Source organism: Puccinia triticina, chromosome 7A (genome assembly GCF_026914185.1).
Source record: "Puccinia triticina chromosome 7A, complete sequence".
Taxonomy (NCBI): Eukaryota; Fungi; Basidiomycota; class Pucciniomycetes; order Pucciniales; family Pucciniaceae; genus Puccinia; species Puccinia triticina.
The window spans coordinates 7,124,065-7,151,464 of record NC_070564.1 but is presented as its reverse complement, the minus strand read 5'-3'; the positions used below and the strand labels follow the sequence as shown (position 1 = coordinate 7,151,464).

General features: G+C 48.7%; 1 protein-coding gene across 1 annotated transcript; it reads right to left on the bottom strand.

Annotated features, from left to right (window-relative positions):
• Positions 1-8,145: 8,145 nt before the first annotated feature.
• PtA15_7A791 (uncharacterized protein) lies at positions 8,146-11,444 on the bottom strand (the record flags this gene model as incomplete). The annotated part of the gene is made up of 6 exons (XM_053171435.1): positions 8,146-8,212; positions 9,254-9,466; positions 10,453-10,581; positions 10,679-10,810; positions 11,090-11,210; positions 11,336-11,444. The coding sequence occupies 6 exons, from the start codon at positions 11,442-11,444 to the stop codon at positions 8,146-8,148; spliced, it is 771 nt and encodes a 256-aa protein (XP_053022617.1).
• Between the last annotated feature and the right edge of the window lie 15,956 nt (positions 11,445-27,400).

Below are 27,400 nucleotides of genomic sequence, written 5' to 3'. Positions count from 1 at the left end.
GACCTGCTTAAAGTTCACCTTTATATGTGCCTCAGTTTATGTTCACCAGGATTAGAGACAAGGCCACCATACCTCGTGTCTTACTACGATAGCATATTCGGGACCCAGGCCAGGATGCTCGCCGGATGTGACAGAAACCTCTACGATTGTTCCCATCGCGTTGATAGTAAGCGGCTTATTTCCTGGTTGAGTAGTAAAGTCATGTGGTGGAACAGGAATCGCGGATCTGAACTTAAGTTCAAGTGCTCCGTCTCGACTGAACCCAGTTATGGCACCCTTCATCGAATAAAAGCAACGAGACGGTATATTTGATCCATCAAAAGCGGCCGCACTTAGGTCAACTGGGAAAAAAGACATTGGTCCACGCGTGCTTGATCTCAAATAAGCCCACAGGAGATTATTCTCCACGACTCCTAGCCTGTCAATATCGTCGGAAATCTGCAAACCAGCATGAGCCAAACATCACAAACGCGATCCAACGTCGACTCACGTCCTCCTGAACATAAATTTCGCCCCGGAAATTGAGGCGGTCTGGCCCGCTAAGCGAGTAATTTGTCGATTTCAGGGCCCGATTAGTCTGTATCATACTTCCGCGCAATCAAGTCGTGCTAAGGTTTGTTAGATTTGTTCAGTATTGTGGAGCTCGGTGAATGGCAGCAGGCCGGGTCAATTGTTGAAATGATATTAGGCGGCCTTCAGTAACGTTATATAGCGTCACGGTATTGCATGTTATTCTGGGTCCCATCAAAGGTTGCATCCATCGCCTGGCCATGATTGCTGTAAGAGCTGGCCTGGCCTTGTAAACAGTCCCTCGCCCCGGTGCGGGCGTAGGTTGAACAACTGCCCTGCCGTAGTGCATGAAACAACGGGGTTAGTCCAGCAACGTGACGGCATGGCCTGCAGATTCCGCTTAGTTACCTCGTAACCATGACGGTTGGGCACTCGAAATCCCTCGTGTCCAAATGCCATGCCAATAGCCAATGAGATGTATCATCTTGCCGCGCCGAGGCATTGTCATGGTGTGAACCCGCAAAAACAGAGCACCCCAGTCAGGCCGTTCAACCCAACCTATGTTTAAACATCAGTAAGGGACGGCGTAACCTCAACCCATGTTACACGTTGAGGAACCAAGATAATATAACAGTCGGTTGGGGCACAACGAGCCGGTCGTGATGGCACTGATTGAGCGCAAACCAGTTCCAGGCGAGGCCCTCGCGGCTAGACTTCATACAATGAGTTGAATGACAGTTCAGATCTAGGGCAAATAATTGTTGTTTGACACCCAGGCCGCATTCATCATAAGTTGCAGGCCAAACAGTCCCAATTTAAGTTCATCCTCAATAATTGATGAATCAACAAGGAACTGCCATTTATGTCAGGTTCAGAGGAGACGCTAACATATGATAATAAATCACAGCATGTTAATTTAACCCTTTGGTGTCACTTTCATGATTTTAATTCTGAAGCGATGATGTAATTAAAACCGGCCATGACAGCAGCAGAGATTTGATTGTGGAAGATTATCGAGTGTCATAGAGCACAACGAGGAGGAGCAGCGCACGAAGCTTGCGTGTCTTATGGAAAACGGAGCGCGATTTCGAATACATATCATCAAGCTAACATTCATTTATGTAGAAGCACGCGTACCAACGGGGATAAATATAAAAAAGGAAAAGATCACAATTTCGACGTCGCCTTCCTGGATAACCACCTCCTAAGGTTTGTTTCGATGACTTTAGGGGTCCAATCACTCAATCAACCATGGCGTCCGCAGCATTGATGATGGTATGATCAAACAGCGCCGAAGATTCCTCACATTCCGGGCCTGGCGCCACTGCGGTACAAGCACTTGTTTATCATCTAAGCAACAATTACTAGGAGAGGATATGAACTCACGCTTCAAGTCCTGGGTGAAGATTATCTTATGCACGACGTTAAGGATACCGTCTCGTGAATGCGGTTGCACAACGAGAAGGTCTTTTGCATTTGAAACACGGGACAGGGCGACGTAGAGTTGCCCATGTGAGAATACGTCCGTCTCCAAATATATGCCGACTCGACTCAGCGTTTGTCCCTGGCTCTTGTTGACGGACATGGCGTAGGCAGGGACAACTGGGAACTGATAGCGAAAGAATGAGAGCCCTGACCTGGCGTCGCCCTTGTTGTGCAACTTGACCCGCGGGAGCGTTATCTCGTTCCCAGCGAATGGCCCGGACATCAATTGGCCGATGATGTAACTTGAACCGAAGTTTTCGACGACAATCCTTGAACCATTACATATTCCTTCTTTAATGGCCATGTTCCGGATAACAACGAGGGGCATGCCTATCTTGATCTCGATTTCGTGTTCAGGGAATCCTGAAATTGATAGTTTGTTAAGGCATTCCTCCGGGAGTGCCCCGAAGCAATCAGGGTCCGGCGAGTCGATCGATTTGAGGATGTGGACCTCTCCAGGCAGGCGAGACAGGATTTCATGATTAAGCTTCTTGACGTCTCGGTTGAGCGGAGCTAGAATACACCGGGAATTTAAGTATTCCACCGAGGAGTTGATGCCTTCCGAATATACACGTTCAAGGTCACAGTAGACAAATTCCCTGAGCTCTTTCCGCATGGCATCACTTGTGTCGAAAGATAAGATGTCGATGGCGTCGGGTTTGATTACACTCATATGCTGGCTCTGAGTCCTCCCTTCTCCCAATGCTAGAAGGGATTTACTGAATTCTAGATTGATATGAGCATTTTCGCCTTGCAGAGCATTGGCAAGTCGCATATTTTCGACTAACTCACGCTGAATAACTTGAGGCCATATGGGCGATGACTTGATCGTAGCGTGGCAGGCGGGAGGGTATTCATTATATTTGACAACAGGGAGTATTTGGCGAAAGTCGCCGGAAAAGATGACCACTTTACCCCTGAAAACTTGCGTCGAGCCGCATATTCTCCGTAATGTTCGGTCAACAGCGTCTATAGCATTCTTATGGATCGTGACTATTTCATCCCAAATGATAACGCGTGTTTCTTTGAGAGTTATCCCCAGGATTGTATCTTCTTCGACTGGACATTCACTTCCTTCTTGAGTATCAATAGGTATGTTAAAAGCTGAGTGAGCGGTCTGCCCGCCTTTCAAAAGTAAGGCGGCAACTCCCAACGACGCGACGGCCGAAATTTTGATGCCTCGAAGGGAACACATGTCTATAATACTGTTAAGTAGATATGTCTTTCCAGTCCCACCCGGGCCGTCCAAATAGAAACACCGTCCACGCAGTCCCGCAGTCGCCAATGAGACTTCGTCGTAAAAAGACTTCTGGTTTGTGTTGAAAGACAATTTGATTGATTGAAGACGCGCCTTGATTGACCGTTTGTCTTCTGTTTCCGCGGCCTCAGCGGCCATCCGGGCGAGTATACGAACTTCACGTTTCTTCACTCGCAAACCCGCTGTCAAGAGGTCGCCTCCCATGCCTTCGAGTAGGTCCTTGAGGCGAAAAATTGCCATCACACAACGTTCTTTATCCGTCAATGTTCGTGAAAATCGTTTCGACATATCAATTCGGATGCAATCGTCAGTGAAGTTTAAGTAATGCTTTTTGAACAACTCGAGGGGGTCTGAGGGCCGGGAATGGATACACATCATTGCGAAATATCGAGTTAACTGGAATCCTGTCCGGACCAATGATGCTTCCAAAAGAGCTTCATCGTATAAGAAGTCGTTGACAAGGAGCCCGAGTGCATTGCAAGCGGATCGGTAGTCGTCATGAAATTCACCATTTACAAATTTCAAGTCTTCAAATGAGGTCATCGCTTTCCAATGGAGTAGGAGAGTTCGGAGGTAGAACTTCTCGCCTGCCAAGTACGACACGGAAAATATTCGCCCGACAACGTCGACTTTATGCTTTCGGGGGATCCACTCGCGCTTTAACTTATTCCAAGAAAAATACGCCGGGAATTCTTCGTAAAGGAGGGTACGGGCGCGCCTGCCATCCGCCCCTATTGCGTCTTCAAGATTCTTGACAAAGTACTCGGTCAGGCTTGTTTGGCTCGCCTTCCCAGTGTTGATTTGGCCTTCTGCACCTTCCTTGTTGTCGAAGTAGACCAGTTGCTCATCTTTATCGTGTATGTTCAAGCGTGTCACCAACGGCGATCGGCCTGAGAGTGGGAATTTGAACAACCGCCAACATCCTGCAGAGCAACAAGTAAGTAATAATTCTGCGATTAAACCTTGGATAGCTTACCTTCAGGTGCGCTCACGTACCGGCCCTCCACGTAAGATTTCACTTCGTCGCCGTCTTCCACCGACATCGTCAGCCTGTCATGCCCCTTCGTGATGTATTTATACAGGTATTTGATCACAGAAGTATTAACGGGGATCTCGACGTTTATATGGCAATTCAAGGCCCGAGTCAACAGTGGACAATAGGGGACAACATGACCATTGTTGAACGTCGTGGTGTGCTTTGTTATAGACCAACCTGAGTCCCGCCAAAGATAGACAGGATACGCGCCTTCGACGTTGACTGTTCGTTTGGAGAATGGTTTCGGGTATCCTAGCTTGCAGTTCTTGCCATTCCAACAAGGCCGCCCTTTGCATGGGCCGTGGAGCATGAATTCGCACACTATTGCATGCAACTCGGGAGAACGCACAGGGTCGGTGTCAGCCTTAGAGTCATCACAGCTGACCTAAAAGCTGCCTGTTCCACCTTTGTTACATATAAATTACTTTATATCTTTTTCATCTTAAGAGATATCCCTGTTTTGACTTCATATTCTGTTTCCTCATGCAATTTTAACCCTAGTTACAACTTACTAATTCATTGTAACTATACTCCTTCCCTGAGTTACTGAGTTGTAGCGCCCTTGCGCAGTTGTGACGTGTCAGCGCTACTAGGCGCGCCAAACCACATGTACATATGTAAATTACATAAGCAAACTGTGAAAATTTTCGTAGTCAGGATCCCCCTTGCCTGAGGCGGATCCACAGACTTCAGCACACCAGAACCACCACCCAGATAACTCCAGGATCACCACCAAAGAGCCTACTATACTCCCAGTATACCTACCGTCACAGGCGCCTAGGATATTGACAGTAAGTAACCTCTTTCACTGAACCTTGTTTATCTCAGAGGTACAACTCTGTGTCTTGCTGGATCTGCCTTTTCTTCTTGCTTTGCTTCCTCCTTGATCACAGGGCTGTCCCTCCAAATCTATAGGCCTTTGCCTCCATCTTGATCACAGGGCTGTCCCTTCTTATCATCAGGCCTTTGCCTCAAAATCTAGGTTCAGGGCTGTCCCTCAGGTTTCCCATTAAGAACCTTGACTGTCCAGAGAGAAGTCTAAAAAACTGTGGCTGGATTAAGACTTATCTAATCCAGATACCCTCCTGAGAGGAAGCTGTAGCACTTCTTGCACAGATTAGCAGCACTCTTCTGAAGAGTAGCATTGCCAGTGGACGTGCTTTCCCACTAGAATAACCTAGTACTTCTCTTCCTTCTTATCCTGCTTGGTTTCTCTCTCTCTTTCTCTTTTTTTCTTTTATAGTTGTAATTTCTTTATCCCAAGAAATCCAACTATTGCCCCCCCATTTCTTGTGTCCTGCTGTCACTATAGAGACTCAGGCTCACAGTCGGGGATTTCAGCAGACACGATCGAGTCGATTTGTTCTGGAGTGGTTGGGCGGTCATCTTCGTGCAACGTCAACATGAGGTGCAAATGTGGGAGTCCTCGCTTTTGGAACTCGACGGTGAATACAAAGGCAACGACGCGCCCGAGTCGATCCATCTTGAGTAAAACGAATAAAAGGTAACACATTTTGAGGTAGAACACCCGGGTAACGACGGTCGAATGATCAACTGAGTGGTCGTTAGCGGGGATTTCTGCCCGAACCTGATCAGGCCAATTCGGGTTGGCGGTCATGGTAATGAATAGCGACGGCGGCCCATACTTGCGCGTGATTGCCATGGCGTCATGGTATAATTGGTTCATACCTCGTGGACTGCCAATGAAGGTGGCTGGGAGGATGACACATCGCCCAGTAATATTCGATTGGTTTTCTAGAGATTTAATGAGGCGATTGTATTGGCTCACGCAAAGCTTCTTCTGATTTTTCACAATAAAGCTAAGGCGTCCCCCCTCGACCGAAATGTACATGTCAACTATGATTTCTTGCTGAAGCGCACGGCCGGCGAGTATCGGATTAAATTTATTCTTCCGGCGGAAGAGCATAAAAGAAAACCATTCGAGCGCGCCTACTTTTCTTGCCTTTTGGACTAAGAAAAAATATGTCAGTCAGTGAGAGTTTGGGTTCGGGTAAAGCACATACCTCGAGCGGTAGTTGTTGAGAAGAGATTGTCCCATTGCTGTTCGCCAAATGGAAAAAACAGAGGATAGCGCAGAGGGAAATAAGAAGAGTGACTGGTAGATATGGATTCGAGCACGTTATCCTTCCGGTGAAGAACAATTTGACGCGGATGAACGATTTCACCGGCACCCTGAACGATAGCCGCAACTTCGTCAATGGTTGGTTGGTTGTAGCGTTTTGGGTCCGCGCCGCGAGTCGGAACGCCCTGAAGTTTTAGGGTCTTGGCATTTGAACGTTGCAAGACTTCCCTCGCAGTTCGGAATCGTTGCGCGTATGGATTGTTGGCTGAAAGGAACTGCATGAGTTTGAGTACAAGCTGTGGGTCCATGTTGGAAGCGTTTCCACGATCACCGTTAAGGCCGCGGGCCTTATCAACCCGGAGTTCAGCTTCGCCAAGACCCTTATTGCCTACAACGTAAATTTGTGAGAAGCCCGGCTCGGCCCCAACACTTGGCTCTAAGCTTGATATTAAATGTGTTAATGCGCCTGACACCTTGAAGAAATTTATTCCGTATTGACCCTGAACAGTTGGGTCGATGTTCGCTCCGAGTGACGTAAAAGAAACGGCATTATTGTACATACGGATCAAAGATCGGAAACGCTTTGATTCTGTTGTAATAATCTGTGTCAATGAAACATTGACAATTGAAGAAATAGACCCCTCACCTTCGTCGTTCCGAACAAGTAGGCTATGCAAAAATTCAGGGTATTGGCGAGCGGATGTATGTACAAAAGGAATCGTCACCTTATTTTTCTGGCAACACATCGTGTAGAATTCCTTTGGTTTTCCGCGGTCGACGATCGCGGCTTCCACATCCCAATGAAGCGCGGAGCAGCCAAGACATTTCTTGTTGCATGGCCCAAGGTGATGGGGAACACTGTAAGATGAAACGTGACGTAAAGATTCCTCCCAATCTGGAGAAGTGCTGTTCGTCACCCTTCCCTTCGTCTCAATCATCTTGCGGCGGTTTGATTGATTGGACGAGTGGGGGACGTGGCCACAGATGCAATATTGACGACGGGCGCGCGCTCAGTATTGGAGGCTATAGTGCAAACTGTATAGGTTAAGGTTCCATACATTGAGGGGCGAACAGTCACAGCACATGAGTTTTTTTATTCAAACAAATTTGGAGATGATGAGACCTACGTGATCACGCTAGCAATACGTGTTACGGGTAAGGAATTTACGCCCCTAAATTTTCGATTTATAATGTCCTTGATAACTGGACCGACTGCGGATTGACCGGATTCGTGTGTCAAGTTTGATGTCTGACGAATAAATCAAATGGGTTGAGATGCGTTAGCCTGAGGATTGAGCGAGTTTTATGACAGCTGACATCACAGCTAACATCTGACTGACAACCTTGGTCTCACTTGTCAGCCTCCGCACCAGTTTGTCCTTAGTTCCGTGTAGACAAAGGCGTGAGGTGCCTTCGGCGGAGAGGTCAAGTTGGAGGTTATCGTGAGTGTTTGATTGCTGGGTTTAATCTTTGTCAGCAGGGTGCTGTGGGTACTGGTTGATGAAGCCGGGTCGTGTAATCAAAAACCGTTGAAGCTGATGGGAGTTGACGGTTGGGCGTGGGCTCGCGCAGTGCTGCAAGGTCTGGGATTTGCCGGGCAAAGCGTAGACAAAGTTACTTGGCTCAGTGGCGCCAAGACGGGGATATGACTTCGGCTGAGAGACTGGGTTAAAGCTTATCTCACCTATCCTTCAATTTAGTATTCGGAATCAATTAGCTCGTGAGTGTTGTGCGTTGCCTTAGTAAATTAGTGATTAAGGCGGATGAGCACACTCAAATCTTGCCGGCATTGATAGTTAGATAGCTCGGCGATTCATGCCAATGCCATGGTAGGCCGGTCCTAAAGTGTTAAGGGTTACATTAGTGATTGTTCCTCGGCCCACCAAGATGAAGGTAGTTTAAACACGAATTGTTATGCTTGCGCCAATTGACTGATTTAAGCAAAGACCTACAGGACCGGGCAATTCAAACGAGCTTGGGCGGTTAGACACTAAGTGTCCGGGCGTACTTAGATTCATGCAATCTTGGTTAGGATCGTGGTCCATTCAAGCTAGCGTATGGTTCGTCGAGAAGTTGTCTCGCCAGCGGAAAAAACGTATGCTAACATAATCAAGTGGTCTAACACGGGTCTAGCATTGCGTTTTGATTTCTTAGAACAAACTGCCTTTCGTTGGCATTGATGGCCGTTTAATTTAAAGAAACTTGGCTACTGATCTTGTATTCTGGCTCGGGCGGTATCCGTATGGGGATTGGGCGCGAGTCTTGTTTGATGTTAAGACAACAGCTACCAGCTTAAAACAAGTTCACGGTCTACATAATGAATTGTTGATCGCCGGCATAGACTTAAGTGCTTAGCGTACTGCGCATGTCAACGCTTTTTGCTGACAGCCCCGGGTTTGGGCCTGGAGGCGCATACATTCAGGCAACGGAGAAGTTTAACTTGGCCAGAGCGCGGATTGCAATTTCCCATGTAGGATGGATACAGTTCATGAATTATTTACAAGAATTTTAAATGGAGGCATGTCGTTGGTAAATTTGTTATGATTAGTACAATCATTGTACAAAAGGTGGATCAAATTGGAAGGGGCTAAGTGGGTGTTCGGTCGCGAGAAATGGAAATGAAAACAGGCGGTTAAGATTGGCAAAGCAGAATGTTAGGCCCACTTTGCGCGTAATCAAAGATACATTGTGGAAAGCTGAAAAGTTAAGATGATGGCCCGCCGCCGGCGGGTGTCCAATGGTATAGTACAAGCATTCGACGGTACGGGCTTAACATTTCTTGAGGTGTTTGGCGGCTTCTTGGAGGACGGCTTTTCTTGGGCGTCCCCGCTTGGATTTCGCGGGAGGGGGCGGAGATGGTTCATCATTGGTATCGTCCGACGAATCGTCTTCAGCCTCGTCTTCCTCGTCAAGGTCGGAATACTCATCTGCTTTCTCTTTGCCCTTGCCTGATAATGGGGTGACAGGGATGGGCGCCGTGTTTCTTGCGGTGCGGGGCGTCACCTTAGTGTTCGGTAACTCTGTTGGTGGTTTGATAGGTTTGGAGGTTGACGCCGATGGTGAGGCGGTCAATTTCTTGGGGCTGAACTTCGTTCTGAGTCCTTGCTTCAGTACAGGAAAACACAGTTTGTTTAAGAGGGACTGACAATTGGACAGCACCTCCCGTGGGCGTGTTGTTGATTCCAAAGCCCGCGGTTTTACCAATCTGATGGCCGTTGGTGACACTGACGTGGTGAACCTGCAAGGGAATGAGTAAAAGGGCTGATTGTTGTGTTGACGGAGCACTTACGACGACGACGGCGGTGTCTAACTCCATGTCGAAGTCAACAAGGCGTCCATAAATGTTTACCTCGCGTCCGACGACGTAAAGCGTATGAGTCTTGATGAGGTTCTTCGTTCCGGGGACTATATACTTGATGTTGAATTTTTTTATGCATCGAGCCTCCAGGCCGGGTGTCAGCATTGTGAATTGAATGAAGGTCAAACAACTCACTTCGGCGTCCCAGTCGGAGTGAGCCACAGTAACTTCGAGTGATATAGCTGTGTCGGCTGACTCGGCGACAACTTCTTGTCGGTGAGTGATCATCCCGAGGCCAGTGACGACGGTCTTGTTGACGAAGTCTGGTTGGTCTTCCCCAACGAATCCGACTCGGGTTACAACGTCGTGTGAATACGTCAACAACGGGGCTGACCCGTCATTCATCGCTATCATTTTACCAGAAATTGAATAAATGGAACCAGTCTCGAGTACGTTATTGAGTGCGGTATTGGTTGACAATTCGACTTGAAAGTTCTCCCTCTTATCGTTCCCGACGCCGCCGCATTGGAAAAAGCTAGGAGTTTTGACGAAACCGTATTGATTTGCACGTACGGATTCCGCGGTGGACTATGGGTTTTGTAAGGTGAAATCAGCTAGGGTCTTGCAAGGGGGAGATGGTATGGCTCACACTAGATAAGGGTTGGAAGTGCGAGGAGAACGTCGCAGGGTGATTTGGGGCTCTCAACAAAGTCATATTTTAAGTTTGGATTTATTCAGTCGGTCTAAGGCAAGTGTTGAGTTAGGATGATGTTTGTGCTAACGGGTGGTCGGGCTGAGTTGGGTTGGACGGGATGATCAGGGGCTCAGATGATTTGGTGGTGTTGGGCTTAGGCTTGACGGTGAAGGTGAAGAAATTGGAAAAGGGGTGGTCTGGCACTTGAATTGTGTTGCTTGTGGGAAGTGAAGGTAATGGAGACGGCGCGAGGGGATGATATTTATATGTGGGTTAGCATGGGGGTAGTCGTTAGGTGGTCGGCCTATGAGCACGATGGCATGATGGCCTGGGATGGTTGTGGCTGCTTCAATTGAAATGTCTCATTTGTGAAAGTGGAGGAAGGGTTTGAATTGGCTGGGCTAGGCGGGTCGTTGGTGGCAGTAGGGTAGGACTGGATGAAACGACTAAGGGCTCAGTGCAGGGCGGGTCGAGTGAATCAGTGGGCGAGAGGCTTAGTCTGACGGTGGGCTTGGCGGTTTCAGGGTCGAATACAGCTGATAATCAACGGTTTAGTGGGTAGGAGCTGGTCAAGCCTATTGCTGGTTTCGATGGTTAGGACCGGTGGGAATCAGGGCCGTTGGCGAGGTTGAATTGGAATTTACCGATTGTGAGAATGGAAGATGTGGTTGTATGTGCTTGGTTAGGCTGGTCATTGATGCCTGTATGATAGGACTGGATGATACAGTTCAGGGTTTGGTGCAGGACGGGTCGACAGGTCGATTGCCGGGAGGGTTAGTCTGACAATGGGTTTGGCGGTTGTAGAGACTTCAGAGTGGAAATTCGAGGCTTTTAGGCGGTAGGGCGCTGGTTAAGCCCGTTGCCGGTTTCGATGGCTCAGACCAATGGGAATCAGGGTGGTTGGCGAGGCGTAGCGAGGGGAGTAGCGAGGCGGAGTGCGATTTTTGGGTGTAATCATTCCGTTTGGGAACTGGTTTTGGGTTGCCGTGGTGGGGGGCGCAGGGTTTGATTTTTCGTCGACGTGCGGTCAGGGGGGTGATTGTTCGAGCAGGAGGAGGCAGGTTGCGACGGTTGCGGCATGGGGATGGAATGGCGTTGTGATTGTGGGCGACATGTCGGGTCCGAGGCAGCTGGGTGCACTATATAAGGAGAGCCGGGACAGGACTTGCTTCCCCAGACGACTCGAAGGCTGTGTTTTCCAGCTGAAGGGTCGTCTCACCCCCGTCCGCTGTAGCATTTGCGCAGTCCGGCGGGGGATATTCGGGGGCTCCCCTGTGCTTTCGGGCTGGGAGTCCTCTTCCCAACGCTTTTTAACCCTGCTAGACAGGGATGGGCGTTGGGCCACGGTGCGTCAGCTTGCTGTGCTGGGTGGCTGGGTGCGGCATTTTTGGGAGTGGGATTATTGAATTGGTGTTTTTTTTTTTTTGTAATTTGTCTATTTGTATGGTGATTGCGGCTTGTGCGGTCAATGTTTTGTAAAGAGGGGAACCTCTGACATTTTTTTTTGTATTTTGGCAAAATGTAGGGGGAACCCTTGAATTTTTTTTCTACAAACCTGAGACTTTAATATACTTGGATATTACACAACTTCCCTTACTCCCACACGTGACATTTGTATAACCAATTGTCATGTGAAATAGCTTAATATGAAGTGTAATATCAATTTGTACTAAGTGTTACTTTCACCCGTGGTTCCTGTTTCACAGGGGAAAGGTACTTTACTAATTAATATAATTTTATGTATTTTAATTTATGTAAAGATTTTTTATGTAGTTTTCCTGCTCTTTGGAGCGCTTTATGGCTATATGTACATATATGAAAAAAATGTATGAAGGAGTAGGAATGAGGGGTTACTTTGAGTGGGTGACCCCCCTTAATTTAACACGAGGATTCTGAATATTCAATAATATTTCAGGATTTGTAAATAGTTTACTAGTTTTTGCAGACTTTAGGATACTTGTTGTATCTCTAAGGCTGACACTGTTGGTGATCAATCCGAGGCGGCGTTGTTGGCCTGGGGGTACCAAAATAATCAAATGCCCTAAAAGATTCAGTTTGTACCTTGAATGACCACAAAACCCCCAAATGTACCGGCTACAATGTGATTGGTTGCCAAATTATAATATCACTAATTTGGTTGTTTATTGCACTGCAAAAAAAACTTGGTCAACTGCTTTCAGTTGACATGCAGGATACTCAAGCCAAGCTGCCATTGTAACTCCACCTGAGTGCACAAGTGTCTTTGTTGGCACAGTCACTGTGCAAGGTGCACAGTGACTGTGCATTAAAGCTTGGGTTGAGTCAAACCTTGAGTAAGGCTGGTGTAACACCACAAGCTTCCTCAGAGTTACCCCATGTCAACTGCTCACAGTTGACACAGTTTTTTTTGCAGTGTTGGTGTTTCTGCCACTATATATCAGCGCAGCGTGGGATTTCTTCCATGATATTGGTACCAGAATGATCAAATGCCCCCAAAGATTCATTGCGTACCTTGAATGACCACAAAACCCCCAAATGTAGCAGCCACAATGTGATAAGTTGCCAAATATCACTAATCGGTAGTTTCTTGGTGTTTCTGCCAATATATCTCAGCGCAGCTTGGGAGTTCTTCCATGATATTGCTATCAAAATGATCAAATGCCCTCAAAGATTCATTGTGTACCTTGCATGACCACAAAACTCCCAAATGTAGCAGCTACAATGTGATCAGTTGCCAAATATCACTAATTTGGTAGTTTCTTGGTGCTTCTGCCACTATATCTCAGGGAAGCGTGGGAGTTCTTCAATGATACTGGTATCAAAATGATCAAATGCCCCTGAAGATTCATTTTGTACCTTGAATGACCACAAAACCCCCAAATGTAGCAGCTACAATGTGATCAGTTGCCAAATATCACTAATTTGGCAGTTTCTTGGTGTTTCTGCCACTATATATCAGCGCAGCGTGGGAGTTCTTCCATGATATTGTTACCAAAATGATCAACTGCTCCTGAAGATTCATTGAGTACCTTGAATGACCACAAAACCCCCAAATGTAGCAGCCACAATGTGATCAGTTGCCAAATATCACTAATTTGGTAGTTTCTTGGTGTTGCTCCCACTATATCTCAGCGCAGCGTGGGAGTTCTTCCATGATATTGGTACCAAAATGATCAAATGCCCTCAAAGATTCATTGTGTACCTTGAATGACCACAAAACCCCCAAATGTAGCACAATGTGATCAGCTGTCAAATATTACTAATTTGGTAATTTCTTGGTGTTTCTGCCACTATATCTCAGCGCAGCGTGGGATTTTTTCCATGATATTGGTACCAAAATAATCACATGACCTCAAAAATACATCTTGTACCTTGAATGACCACAGAAACCCCAAACTTATCAGCCACAATGTGATCTGTTGACAAATATCACTAATTTGGTATTTTCTTGGTGTTTCTGCCACTATATCTCAGCGCAGCGTTGTAGTTATTCCATGACATTGGTACCAAAATGATAGAATCCCCTCAAAGATTCATTCTGTACTTTGAATGACCGCAAAACCCCCAAATGTAGCAGCTACAATATGATTGGTTGCCAGATATCACTAATTTGGTATTTTCTTGGTGTTAAGACCCTGACAAAAATATGCTCAACCATATTAAACTAATTTTAAGCGGGCACGAGGGCTCGTCGCGCGGCATGTTGCGGGCCTGAATCCAAGTTCAGCCGAACTTGGAGGGAGGATCCGCATGGTATCCACCTCTGGACGACGAGGAATATCATCATATTTTTGAGTTCTGAGTTTATTGATCCGGATCGTGAAGATCCCGAGTCTCTGAGTTTTTCTTCATCTGATCACCCTCTGATAGTCCGACAAACGCGCCGGCCTTCCCTCCATTTTCTTTCCTTCTTCTGATGAGCTTCTTACCCAACCAAACCGCCGAGGGTATTCCACCCCCTCGTTCCCTCTCATACAAATCCCTTCCCCCCCCCCAACCGCTATCACTTTTCTGTTTGACTATTCTCAATACTTTTCGCAGGACCACCAACGAGGGCAGCACTCGAGCACTTTCCCCTCACCCGACTGCCTCCGCCTGGCACGGCCGGAGTCCATATTTGGTCCCCCGAGCCGGGATCGAACCAGCGACCTCAAGATTTACAGTCTCGCCTCAGGATTTCAAGACGCACTGGCGGGCTTAGGCTGGATTCTTTCGAGCTTTTCTTTTGGGGCGATTTGAGAATCATCTGAAACTGGTCCAGTTTCCTCGTTTCAGGATCAAGACCGGAATAATTTTATTTCTTTGTTGTTGTAGGATGTCAGCCGCGGGGCATAGGAGAGACAAAAGTAAGTCCCCTCCATAGTAGCACCTCCGGGCATCTCTACACACGTCGAAAGCATTACCTGCCACGCTGTGAGCCGCACCCCATTCGCCGTTTTCGTTTTTCAGTCTGAAGATCCACCGAAGCATCATGGCCGAACCCAGCGTCGTCGAATCCGTCAAGATCAAGCCGCCGCATGGCAAGAGTCTGAAGTTCGATGGCACCAACGTGGTGCGGTTTCTTAGTCAATATCAGGTTGCCGCACGCTTGGATAAAGCGTCTGGCTGGGACATGGCCGAGCAGTTATTCTTTTTTGTGGACGACAGTTTGCTCGACGTACTGGAGACTTTGGAAGGCTACGACCCACCGGATTGGCCTAAGCTAAAGGCATCTATGTAAGAGTCCTCAAGGGACTCTTCACTAACTGGGCTGGCACGAGGCACGAGGCCTAAAAGGTTTCTATGAACCACTCTTGTATTGCAGATAGAACTAGCCCAGGAGAGATGTATCAGTTTCTCTCTGTACATACAACTAGGATAATGAAATGATGAAAGGAATATGCTCACCTAGCCCAGGAGAGATGTATCAGTTTCTCTCTGCTGAGCTAGGAGGGCGCGGGGGAACCGAGCTTAAGAGACTGTTGGGTGGCTTATGTAATCTCCGCTTGTGAGCTCTCGAAGGGGGCTTCACAGTCTCCCCCCCTATAAGACCTTGAGGATGAATGTCGAGAGTGATCAGAGAGCGTCGAGACAGCGTCCGAAGTGGTATCCGATTCGCCACGGAGGGGTTTGATTTTTGAAATGTGGAATGTCGGATGGCGTTTGCCTCCAGCAGGTAGAGCTAGTGTCACAGTTTGGCCGTAGTTCAAAACTTTGGTGACCGTGTATGGGCCCTCAAATCGATCTTTCAGTTTGTCGACGCCAGTTTGATGTTTACCGCGCCAGTCGGCCGAATTCAGTAGTACCGGTGTACCAATTGTCAAAGGAGGAGGATTTGTGTGTTTCTTGTTGTGCTGAATGGCCTGTCGGACCCGGCTGGCACAGAGCACATCACGGGCCTCGGCCCAAGCACCTTCACGAAGTTTAATCCATTTATCGAGGGCCGGGAGGTCCGGAGGTGTGTTGCTCAGAGGTTGGGGTCGGGAGGGAAAAAGCGAGGGCTTACGTCCGTAGAGAAGCTCAAAGGGGCTGATCCCCGTAGCGACGTTCATTGCCGAATTGATGGCGTATTCTACAGCAGGTAAGGCTTCTAGCCATTTCGTCTGGCGTTTGGAGGTGAAAGACCACAGGATCTGACCTACTGTCTTGTTGGAACGCTCGCTACGGCCGTCAGCTTGCGGGTGGAAGGATGTCGACATATGAAATTTAATGTTCAACCGGGACATAAGAGACTTCCAGAACCGTGATGTCCAGGTCTTATCACGGTCACTGATGATGGAGGCAGGTGGGCCAAATCGGGCGATCCACCCATTGAAGAATTGGCTCGCTGTCTTTTCAGTCGTGTCTGTTTGGAGAACCGGAATAATTTGAATGAATCCGGACAATCGGCAAGTACACGTGAGAAGCATATCATAGTGGGACGCCTTGCGCAACGGTCCCACGAAATCAATCGCAATGTCTGTCAGCGGTTGACGAGGGAAAGAGGGAGTGAGCATTTTTCCCGCCGGTGCTGTAGTGGGAGCCTTGGTGCGTTGACAAGTATCACAGCGCTCGAGAATTTGTCGTATGTCGGTGGACATCCGTGGCCAGAAAAAATCCCGCCGGAGTTCGGCGGTCGTTTTGAGAAATCCGAGGTGGCCAAGGCGCAGGTGCGCTTCATCAATGAGTGATCGGCGTAATTTGAAGTTTGCTGGGATGACCAGTCGTCCATCGATGAAAAGGAGACCATTCTCTTCCACGCAATCTGTCCGGAGAGGAAGAGCATCACGTAAGGCGATGCAAAATTGGTCATGTGCGTAACCGGTCAGAATGGCCTCTCTGAGGGAAGGTGCAATTGACAAACCAAGCTCCGTTAATGCGGCCACCCAAGTCACTTCCTCTGTGAAAGGTTCGTCGTCGGGAAGATCCTTCCTGGAGAGGGCGTCGGCAACAGAGTTGTCTTTGCCCCGAATGTAGTTAAAATTGAGGTCGAAGTCCGCCAAGAGTTCAGACCAGCGCGCTTGTCTCTTACTCAGCGTGCGTTGTCGGGGAAGGTGAACTAGAGAATGATGATCTGACATCACGTTGATCTTCATTCCAAGAAGTAGCATTCGCCACTTTTGGAGTGCATGTACGACAGCTAACAATTCTTGCTCATGGACTGGATAATTGCGCTCCGCCGGTGTCATCTGGTGCGACTCGTAAGCAATCGGGGAAGCGATCTTCCAGTCTTTGCCTTGAAACAAAGCCGCTCCGAGTCCCGAACCGCTCGCGTCCGTGAAAAGCCAGAGCGGGTCGTCGGATTCGTAATCGACATTCTTTAAACAAGGGAGTGTTGTCATGATGCGCTTGATATTCTGGAAAGCCTTCTCTTCTCTAGGGCCCCATTTAAAAGCTTTATTGTCAAGTTTTGAACTTGTCAAAGGTGTGAGCGTGCCGACATAGCGTTGCAGGCCCCAGATAAATTTCTTCATCCATTGCACAGTACCAAGAAACCGTTTTACCCCCTTGGCTGACTGCGGCAACGGCCAGGATTGGATATCAGCTATTTTGTTGTCATCAGCTTCGATTCCATTGGCTGAGATCCAATGGCCCAAAAACTTCACACGACCCCAGAAAAGCTTCGTCTTCTTCGGGCTGCAGTAGAGGTTGGCTTGACGAAGTTTACGGAGGACCGCGCGCACGTGTGTTTCGTGTTCTTCAAACAAGTTCGAAAAGATGACAATGTCGTCAAGGTACACCACGCAGATGTCGTTGACGAGATCGCCTAACGCTTCCTCAAGCCTAGCCTGGTGAGTAGCTGGCGCATTCGTCAGTCCCATCGGCATTACCACCCATTCCATAAGTCCCCATGGCGTCTTGACCGCTGTCAGCGGAATGTCTTCTTCTCTCATTCTGGTCTGAAAAAACGCATTCGTTTGATCCAAGATCGAGAACACCTTGCCGGAAGCGACTAAACGGACAAGTTCGTCGACATTGGGGAGTGGAGAGCGGTCGCGAACAGTAAGACTATTGAGCTTACGATAATCACAAACCCAATGGGGAAGAGCCGTTGGATCTTTCTTTGGAATGATGAGGCTTGGGGACGCATATTGGCTAGTCGAACGACGGATACGACCCGCCTTAATGTGTTGATCCAGGAGAGTCCTCCACGCCGCGAGATGTTTGGGTGGATAGGGGAATTGACGCTCATTGATGACGGCGTTGGGATCTGTCAGAACAATTTTATGTTGAGTGCGGGACGCCGCGTCTTGGAGTTTTCTCGGAAAAAAGTCGTCCAACGCCCGAACATCCTTGTCAATCTCACTGCTAACCGCTGGGATGCCGTCAGGGAAAAGGTCCGCGAATTCCTTCAAGATTAACCGCTCCGAATCTGCGCAGGGGTACTCAGAAGATGAGGTGGACACCGCGGCTGCTGACTGAGGCGTCTCAGGGTCCACTCGGTAGTCGTAAATCAGGGTATTTGAGCGAGAGCACTCTACTGCCTGCAGTTCTACGGACACCGAAAGTCCATGTCGATGTAGGAACGGAGTTCCGAGGATAATGTCGAAATCTCCTAGGACAGGTCCAACGCGTAGCGGTACGTCTTCAAAAATGAAGGATGGACAAGCGATGCGCAACGTAGTCGTCACGTAATGTCGAATGGTGAGGGGTGTTGCTGAGCCATCTCCAAGCGCCAGTCTGATTGAGCTCGGTTGTCCCAATGGCCGACGAGCTAAGAAGGATTCGTCCGCGGCACTATCTGAGATAAGGTCGATCTCGGAACCCGTGTCGACAAGGGCCCTGAAGCAACGTCCTGCTAATTGGAGCTCGAGAATAACCCGCGCTGGTTTAATGGGATTCAGAGAAGGGTCGCTGGTGGATGGTTCGGGAAGAGGGGGGGGAAGCAAGGCCGAGGGCGAAGACGAAGGCAAAGACGGAAAACGAGCCGAAATGCTCGACAAAGATGAAATGATTGAGGAACCCATTGCGAAAGGGACCTCCAGGAGTGGTATTCGAGAAAAAAAAAGTGTAAGAGTCCTCAAGGGACTCTTCACTAACTGGGCTGGCACGAGGCACGAGGCCTAAAAGGTTTCTATGAACCACTCTTGTATTGCAGATAGAACTAGCCCAGGAGAGATGTATCAGTTTCTCTCTGTACATACAACTAGGATAATGAAATGATGAAAGGAATATGCTCACCTAGCCCAGGAGAGATGTATCAGTTTCTCTCTGCTGAGCTAGGAGGGCGCGGGGGAACCGAGCTTAAGAGACTGTTGGGTGGCTTATGTAATCTCCGCTTGTGAGCTCTCGAAGGGGGCTTCACAATCTATGTTGCCATACTGGGAGGATGTTGATGCAGCAAAGTTCACTACCAGCGACATCAAATCATTAAAGGACGGCTGGTTAGCTAGAGGTGGGGTATCGTCGGTCGCGGACTATCAAGCTCTTCGGAAAGAATGGGAGCCTATACAGTCATATCTGGTCGCCAAAGGACATATCGAATCTGCAGAAGAAATCCGCAACAAATTCTACCAGACATTCTTGGTTGGCGTTCAGGAAAGAATAAGAGATCAACTGTTCAAAGACGACACTATGATCACTACCGCCGACAGACGTTTTAAGCTGCCGAAATTTGAGGTCCTTAAGAAGGCGATTAACGGAGTAATGCAGCGCCAGACCGCTTTGATTTTCGAGGATTCAAAAGCCACCAAGCCAGCACCATCGTCAACGATCCAAGAAGCGAACGAAGTGATGAAAAAGATGGGAACCGATCGACGGACCAAGGACGTACCTCAGGCGGACAAGCCCGTCCCTACCATGGACGACCTTACCAGAATGTTCGAGGCTTTCAAACAGAAGTTGGATCAGAAGTTAGCGGCTGTTTCGTCTAAATCTCAGGGGCCGCGAGGGCCTATGGTGTGCTTTTATTGTCATAGGGAGGGCCATGGGACCGCTCGCTGTTTTGAGCTGCAAAAGGATATCAACGCCAACCTTGTGGAGCACCGAGGGACAAATTTCTTCCTCCCAAACGGAGCTATGATCCCTTGGGATTCTAGCAGGCCCATACAACACGTGGTAGCATCTTTTCAACCAGGAAAACCATCTACCGGACAGGCAGCGACAGAACCGACCCCTGGATTCAAGGCAGGATGCGGGTCTCTCCAGCCTTGGCGTCCCCCTGCAACTTCTTCGCAGTGTTTCGCAGGAGTCTATGAGGCTGATCCCGTGGGAAGAAAGAGGCACGAGGACCCAAAGCCCTACAAAGCCCCTCTCGCCCCGTCAAGTGCAGCTAAGCGTCCCGCGAGGCGTCTGTTGGTCGTCCCGGTTCCAGAGGAAGCGTCTGTCATGGATGAGGAGCCGGTGTTATTCGAGCGTGGTGCTGAGGATTCCAATACTCAAGAGACGCCAAAAGACTCGAGCCCCAAGCGGGCTCCAACCCAGAAAACCACGGGTCCTAAGGTTCGTTTCGAGAGGGAGGTTTCCCGGGAGCATCCTAATGCAGTGGATGGCGTGTTACGGAAAATTTCGGTCTTGCCGGTACCCGACATCACAGTCTCTGAACTCTGAAAGAATGTAAAGGACTAAGAGTTTTTTATTCCCGTTAGACTAAGTTGTATTGTAATTACAATTAAGAGATGGGAATAAATAAAAGGGAGTTGTCTTTTACCTAAGAGCAGAACCTTGGCCGCTCTCTACTTAAGGATAGAGATGAAGATAAGAGAATATAAGAAAGGTATGAATCCTCGTTGATGGTGACGCAAATCTGCTCCAGAAGAGAGTTCAGTATTAGCTTTTGCCACTTCACTCCTTGTCTCTCCTGAGGTTTGCGTTCGCCTTACTCAAAATGGTCTTTCGACTCAGGTGATTTTTCACTTGGCGTCGGCGATTTGGCGCAGAAGAGTTGCAACGTTATCTATGTTATAGTTTTGTTGCTTCAGCATCTGCGCCTGGTTCTCGCTCTCTATGCCTGGAGCACAGATCACTTACCAATATCTTTTCCTGCTCTTTGAGAGGTATTGGTGTGATTGGCCTTTCTTTCTTCAACAGTTTTGTCTAGATTGACAAAAAAGGTCTTTAGCACCTTTCTGATCTGTTCTCTTGAGTTTGTATACAGCCGCTTACCTTTGGTGCTAGCCGTAATTCTCTCAATGAGCAATCTTGGGCCGGAGTTCTCCTGAAGCCTAATCTTGCTGCTCACGTGCAATGTCCCTGCTGTCATCAAGAAGATGAATTCAGTTTCAACGCCCGCGGCGCTGATTTTGGACTGCGGAAATGGTTTGCTTTGCTCACCTTTTTCCGCAGCTAATTTAGTTCCCGATATCTTTCTCAATTTATGAGAAAGACACCGTTCACCTAAGCTGGAATTCTCACAAACTCATGGCCATCTCACCGTCAATAGCAGAAGGCATGAAGAAATGGGTTTCAAGACAAAGAGTGGAAGTGGGGAATGACAAACTGAAAGTGAACTCCGGAACGTTGGCGGAAGTATCCGACAGGGATTTGGGATTTGAACCCAACCTCTACTCATGTCCACTGGGTTATCTTCCATGTCTCATCGGCGACAACAAAACTGCGGCCACCCCGTTAGTCAACTTGGGCTCTCGGCTGAATTTAATCTCCAACACGATGGCCAATCAATTTAATCTAAGCCCCAGAGTAAATTTCACATTAGCGGTCTACGGTATTAATAATCAGGCTTGCAAACTGATGGGCGTCGCTGAGGACGTGCAAATCCAAATTGGAAAGTCACTGGTCAAGACCTGTCATTTTTGGATTACAAAGATGGACGGTCCGTTGATCTTAGGCCGGCCCTTCTTGATGGATGTGGCGGCAACGCTGGCGCTCTCTTCTCAGACTGGCGAGAGGCTCATCATTCCGGATGCGACAGGAAGAAACATTGAGGTTTCTCTGTGTGCAACGGGAACGGGACGCTGGGAGCGTGATTTCCCGGGGCACGGTCACAAGGGCGTGCTGAGTCACTCGGCGCGATTCTTTGACAAAATTGTGGAGGAACGTCCTTTTTTATGAACAAAGTTGGTCCGGTTCTCGGCAGTCTTAATCTAGATACTTGCATTCTCGCCAACGGATCAACTTTCCTTTCAGAGTATTACCGGACTTCAAGTTTTTTCGACTCAAATTCAAATCATCGTAAACAGAAAACCCAAAAACATTTCAAGATAATTGAAAATATCAAAAAGAAGATTTTCCTGCACTTCCATTTCAGCTTTCAATTTCAGTTGGACGTTAGAAGAGGTACGGGTGAGGAGGAAAAAGGGAAGTCGCGGGACATGGGGAGAGTAGAAGTAAGTCCCATCCATTGTGCACCTCCTGGGCTATCTACACACGTCGAAAGCATTACATGCCACGCTGTGAGCCGTCCCTTGCCGCCCCATTTGTTGCCCAGTACTTTCGACCACGTAAATCCTGCTCTGCGTCTTTGAGAAGAGAATAAACTATCTTCGTTTCATTTCGCGGAGGCCTCAGCCCCACCTCGGGAACCCTCCACAAGCTCTCGTTTCCCGTCTCAGAAGAATGCTCAAGAGCCAAACCTTGGTAGTCTCCGCGAAGAGAATAAACTACTCCCCCTCCGTGAAGAGGCTAAACTATTTACGTCTTGTGATGGCCTCCGTGATGAGGGTAAACTATTTACGTTTTGCGACGGCCTCCGTGATGAGGTTAAACTAACTTCTGTAAAGAACTTAGATGCTTGGGCATGCGGACAATCGCGGAGGATTGGGAGTAACAAAGTAAGTTCCTCCCAATATGCACCTCCGAGGCGTGATGCTGCCTTAGTTTCAAAAATCCTATCTCGTGCCACTCTGGTGAGCCACTCTCTGGATTTTGGCGCTCTTCTACTAGGACTTGGAATCTCCGACTGCGCGAAGCTCCGAGACGAGCTAAAACTATGCGGACATCATGTGGATTGCAAAGAGGGGAGCTTGGTGTTTGGGCCTTTGTGGAGAGCTCATGGCGTGAAAGTAAGTTCCGACCATGATGCACCTCCGAGGCGTGATGCTCCAAAAACGTCGAAAACCCTGCCTAGTGCCACATACGTGAGCGAAGAAGCTTTGTCTGGATTTTCCCTCGCAGATAAAGTAGCGTTCAAGGATTGGTCGGAGCATCGGACAAGTCTCTTGGTGGAAGCGGGACTGAGGTGCGGCGCGCGGGCGGTGCTAGCGAGAGCCTGGCAAGAAGGCGAATACTTGGCTATGGCAGCCAAGTATAAACCGGTCGCCAAGAAAGTCAAGCCAATGAACCTGCCCATGCCTCAGGAGCTGAACCCCCCTCTCTGCCGTCCGCCGCTCACGCAAGATCCGTAACAGGGTTTGTCTCGCACCTTGGCCGGTCCCTTTGTGCCCAAAGGAAGAGTGACCGGAGAGCGTCTCTCGGTGGTTAACTTCGGACCCGAGGGGTGGCTGTATCCCGATGAGCTGGCCCTAATCAAGAATGTGTTAGCGGAACGAAACCTTTCTATTGCGTTCACGGAAGAGGAGCGAGGCCTGCTGAAGAACGACTACGGGATGCTGTATATTATCCCGGTGGTTGAACACGAGCCTTGGCAGCAACGGAAGATCCCCATCCCTGCTGCTAAGATGGAGGAATATGTGCGCATCATCCGGGAACGAATTCGAAATGGCCTATACGAGCAATCCACCTCTAGCTACTCAAGCCCCGTCTTTTGTGTGCTCAAAGGGAACGGGAAGCTTAGAATTGTTCACGATCTTCAAGCACTAAACAGGGTGACAATTTGAGACGGGCACGCCGCCAGCAACCAAAGAGTTCGTGGAGTCGTTTTTGGGGCGCGCGTGTTATGGGTTGGGGGATATCATGGGCGGCTACGACGAGCGCGCCTTGGATCCTGTCTCCCGGCCTCTAACGACCTTTGATACGTCGCTTGGGCGATTTCAGTTAATCTGTCTTCCGCAAGGTGCCACAAATTCTGTGGCCGTTTATCAGGCCCAGATGGTCTGGATACTACAAGACAAAATTCCGGAACACGCTGGGATCTTCATCAATGACGGGGGCATAAAGGGGCCGAAATCGGACTACGACGGAGAGCTGCTCCCTTGGCATGCTGGTATTTGCAGATTTATATGGGAATATGCCGAAGTTCTGGAGAGAGTCTTATTCCGGATCGAGGAATCAGGGTTGACGGTGTCGGCCACGAAACTCGCGGCCTGTGTTCCAGCGCTGGAGATAGTAGGCCATGTGGTTTGCAAGGAAGGCAGGAAAATGGCCGCCAGCAAAGCAAACAAGATCACCTCTTGGCCAACGCCGGTTAACGCCACCGAAGTGCGCGGGTTTTTAGGAGTTGTGGTCTGAGGAGGCTCCGTGGATTCGACCAGCGCGCGCTTTCTCTGTGACGGAGAAGGAGTACACTGGTCATCAGGAGGGTTATTGGCGACAAATGGAGCTCTTCCTCACTACTCTGCTCAAGCCTGAAGGAATGGACGGTGTCGAGTTTCGTGCGTTGAAGCGGAGGTCGGCGGATTTTTTTGTGCAAAGCGGACGACTGATGAAGAGGGGCAGCCCACTGCCCCGGATTGTCATCACCATTCCATCGAAACAGGAGGAGGTTCTGCGGCAGCTGCATGAGGACTTGGGCCACCGCGGGGGGACGGAAACGTATAGGAGGATAGCCGATTGGTTTTGGTGGCCATTGTTGAAGAAGACCGTATTACGGTGGTGCCAGAGCTGCGACGCCTGTCAGCGGCGCAGTCTGCGGAGGCCTTTGGAACAGCGGTACCCAACCGGTGAATCAACGGTTTTCGGACGGGTAGCTATGGACGCCGTGCATCTGAAAGCTAGCGGAGCTCAGTATCTCATCGTGGCTCGTGACGATTTCTCTGGGTGGGTAGAAGCAAAAATCCTGAACAATCTCACTTCAGAGGCGGTAGCCGTCTTTCTTCAGGAAAATTGGACAATGCGGTACAGGCCGGCTCAATCTTACTCGACAGATGGGGGTTCCGAATTTGGAGGCGCATTGGCGGAGATGTTGCGTGGTCTTCCTGGCCAACATTGGGTGTCAACTCCCTATTATCCGGAAGGGCAGGGAATGGTCAAAAGGGGCCATGCTCCTTTGAAAGCGGCTTCGGTAAAACTGGCGGGGGAAAGTGGAAAGAACTGCCGTAAGTTCCTACCCTTGGTGCTCTTCACCGACCGGATCTCCACCAAGCGCACCACGGGTTATTCTCCCTACAAACTGGTTTTCGGGAAACGGGCGGTGCTTCCAATCAATCTTGAGATGGAATCTTACCTGGGTGTCGACTGGGAGTCGGTACGCACAACCACGGACCTGCTGGCGGCAAGGTCGCTGCAGTTAGAACGCAGCGAAGAGACTCGAGGGGTTGCTTACCAAAAAATGATGGAAGCAAGGGATGGTTCAGTCCGGTATTGGGAAGACAAACACGCTGATCGACTTCGCGACCCGCTCAAGGAGGGAGAGATGGTCATGGCGTATAACCGATCTTTGGAGACGCAGTGGGGCCAGTTATTCGCGAACAAATGGAACGAGCCCTACCGCATCGTTCGCCAAGTGGAAGGAGGCTCCTATGTCCTGGCTGAGTTGGATGGCACCGAACTCAAGAGGCGGTTCGCGGCGGATCAAGTCAAGAGATATTTCTCTTGTGAGGACATGGAAGGACGAAAGTAAGTCCTCCCATGTGTATGCATCTCGAGGGTTCTTCTGCACACGTTGAAAGCATTACATGCCACTCTGTGAGCCACTCTTTGGTTTTCTCTTTCGGTCCAGCTGTGAGCCTGAGTCTCTTATGTGACAGCAGGACACAAGAAAAAAGGGGGACACTGATTGAATTCCTTGGGATAAAGAAATACAAGCAGTGGAGAGAAGAGGAATAGAAGAGAGAAACTGAGAAGAGAGAAACTTGATCTGTTTGAATTATGATTTAACATGGGCCAAGCTCTACCTGGAAAAGTAGGCTGCCAACTGTGCTAGAGATGCAACAGTCTCCACTCACACCAAGGAAACGGTGGTGGGATTCAGAAGTAGGTTGACTACTCTGCTCTGGTTTTAAAGGTCTTAACAAGAGATAACCTGTGGATCTTTTGTAGCAGAAGAGAGAAAAAGAAGCAGGGAGAGAGCAGTCAAGAGCAACAGAGTTTCCTCTGAGATAAACAAGTTCAGTAGAAGAGGGTACTTCCTGTCAATATCCTGTGGTGATACTGGGAGTGAAGTGGCCTCTGGTTAGTGATCCTGGGTGTCTCTGGGGTATGGTTCTGGTGTGCTGAAGTCTGTGGATCCTCCAGCTGCATGGGGGATCTTGACTTCAAAAATTTTCAAAGTTGGATGACATAATCACACATGTACATGTGGTTTGGAGCGCTCAGGCGCGACTACACGGCGCTGCTGCGCACGTGTGTCACAAACCACAAACTCTATGAAGGAGTAGAGATATTGGAAAGTGATCAGTGAACACTAGGGTCCAAATTGCATGAAAAATCGGAATCTGAAGTCAAAACAACCTTATGTATTAAGTTTAAAAAGATATGAGCACATTTAGTTATAAAATGGAGATAAAAGGCAGTTTTAGGTCAACTGTGTTGACTCTAAGGCTGACACCAGCGGCAGGTTTCAGCGAGGCGATGCGCAGTCTAGGGATAGACTGCAAATGGGATGGGGATGTGGTGTTCAGGCGCGTACTCCGGATCAAGACACCAGAAAAAGGGCCAGAGGATCATCAAGACGCTTTAAATCCGACGGCGCGGCGCACGCAACCCCCTCAAGATCTTTCAAGCAGCTGTTATCATTCTTCCCCCTTCCTCTCTTTTCCTTTTTTTTTCTTTTTCTTCTTTTCTCTTTTTGTTTTGTTTGGTTTTGTTTCAGTTTCCACTTTTTACATTTCTTTTACACATGTCTTTCTTTTTTTTTCTTCTGTTTCTAGCTGGCGCGCGTTGGAGAGTTTGAGTTGGAGGAGGGTTGGTTTATGGTTTGTTTGTTTTCTTGGCCTTCGTTTGTTGTTTTGTTGTCTCTTTTTTTGGCTGTTCTCTCTTCCATGCTCATCTTAGTTGTACGGGCGCGGCGGGCACGAGGGCTCGTCGCACGGCATGTTGCAGGCCTGAATCCAAGTTCAGCCAAACTTGGAGGAAGGATCCGCATGGTATCCACCTCTGGACGACGAGGAATATCATCATATTTTTGAGTTCTGAGTTTATTGATCCGGGTCGTGAAGATCCCGAGTCTCTGAGTTTTTCTTCATCTGATCACCCTCTGATAGTCCGACGAACGCGCCGGCCTTCCCTCCATTTTCTTTCCTTCTTCTTCTGAGCTTCTTACCCAACCAAACCGCCGAGGGTATTCCACTCCCTCGTTCCCTCTCATACAAATCCCTTCCCCCCCCCCAACCGCTATCACTTTTCTGTTCGACTATTCTCGATACTTTTCGCAGGACCACCAACGAGGGCAGCACTCGAGCACTTTCCCCTCACCCAACTGCCTCCGCCTGGCACAGCCGGAGTCCATATTGTAAAACTTGAAATGTCTTTTTTTCAGGAAGAACAGAATGGTGTGTGTAGAAATTGATGGATTTTATTAGGGAAAAGAAAAGAAAAGATTCCTGTGGCTTGAAGCTAACACAGGGGGAAGCTGAGAGATTATA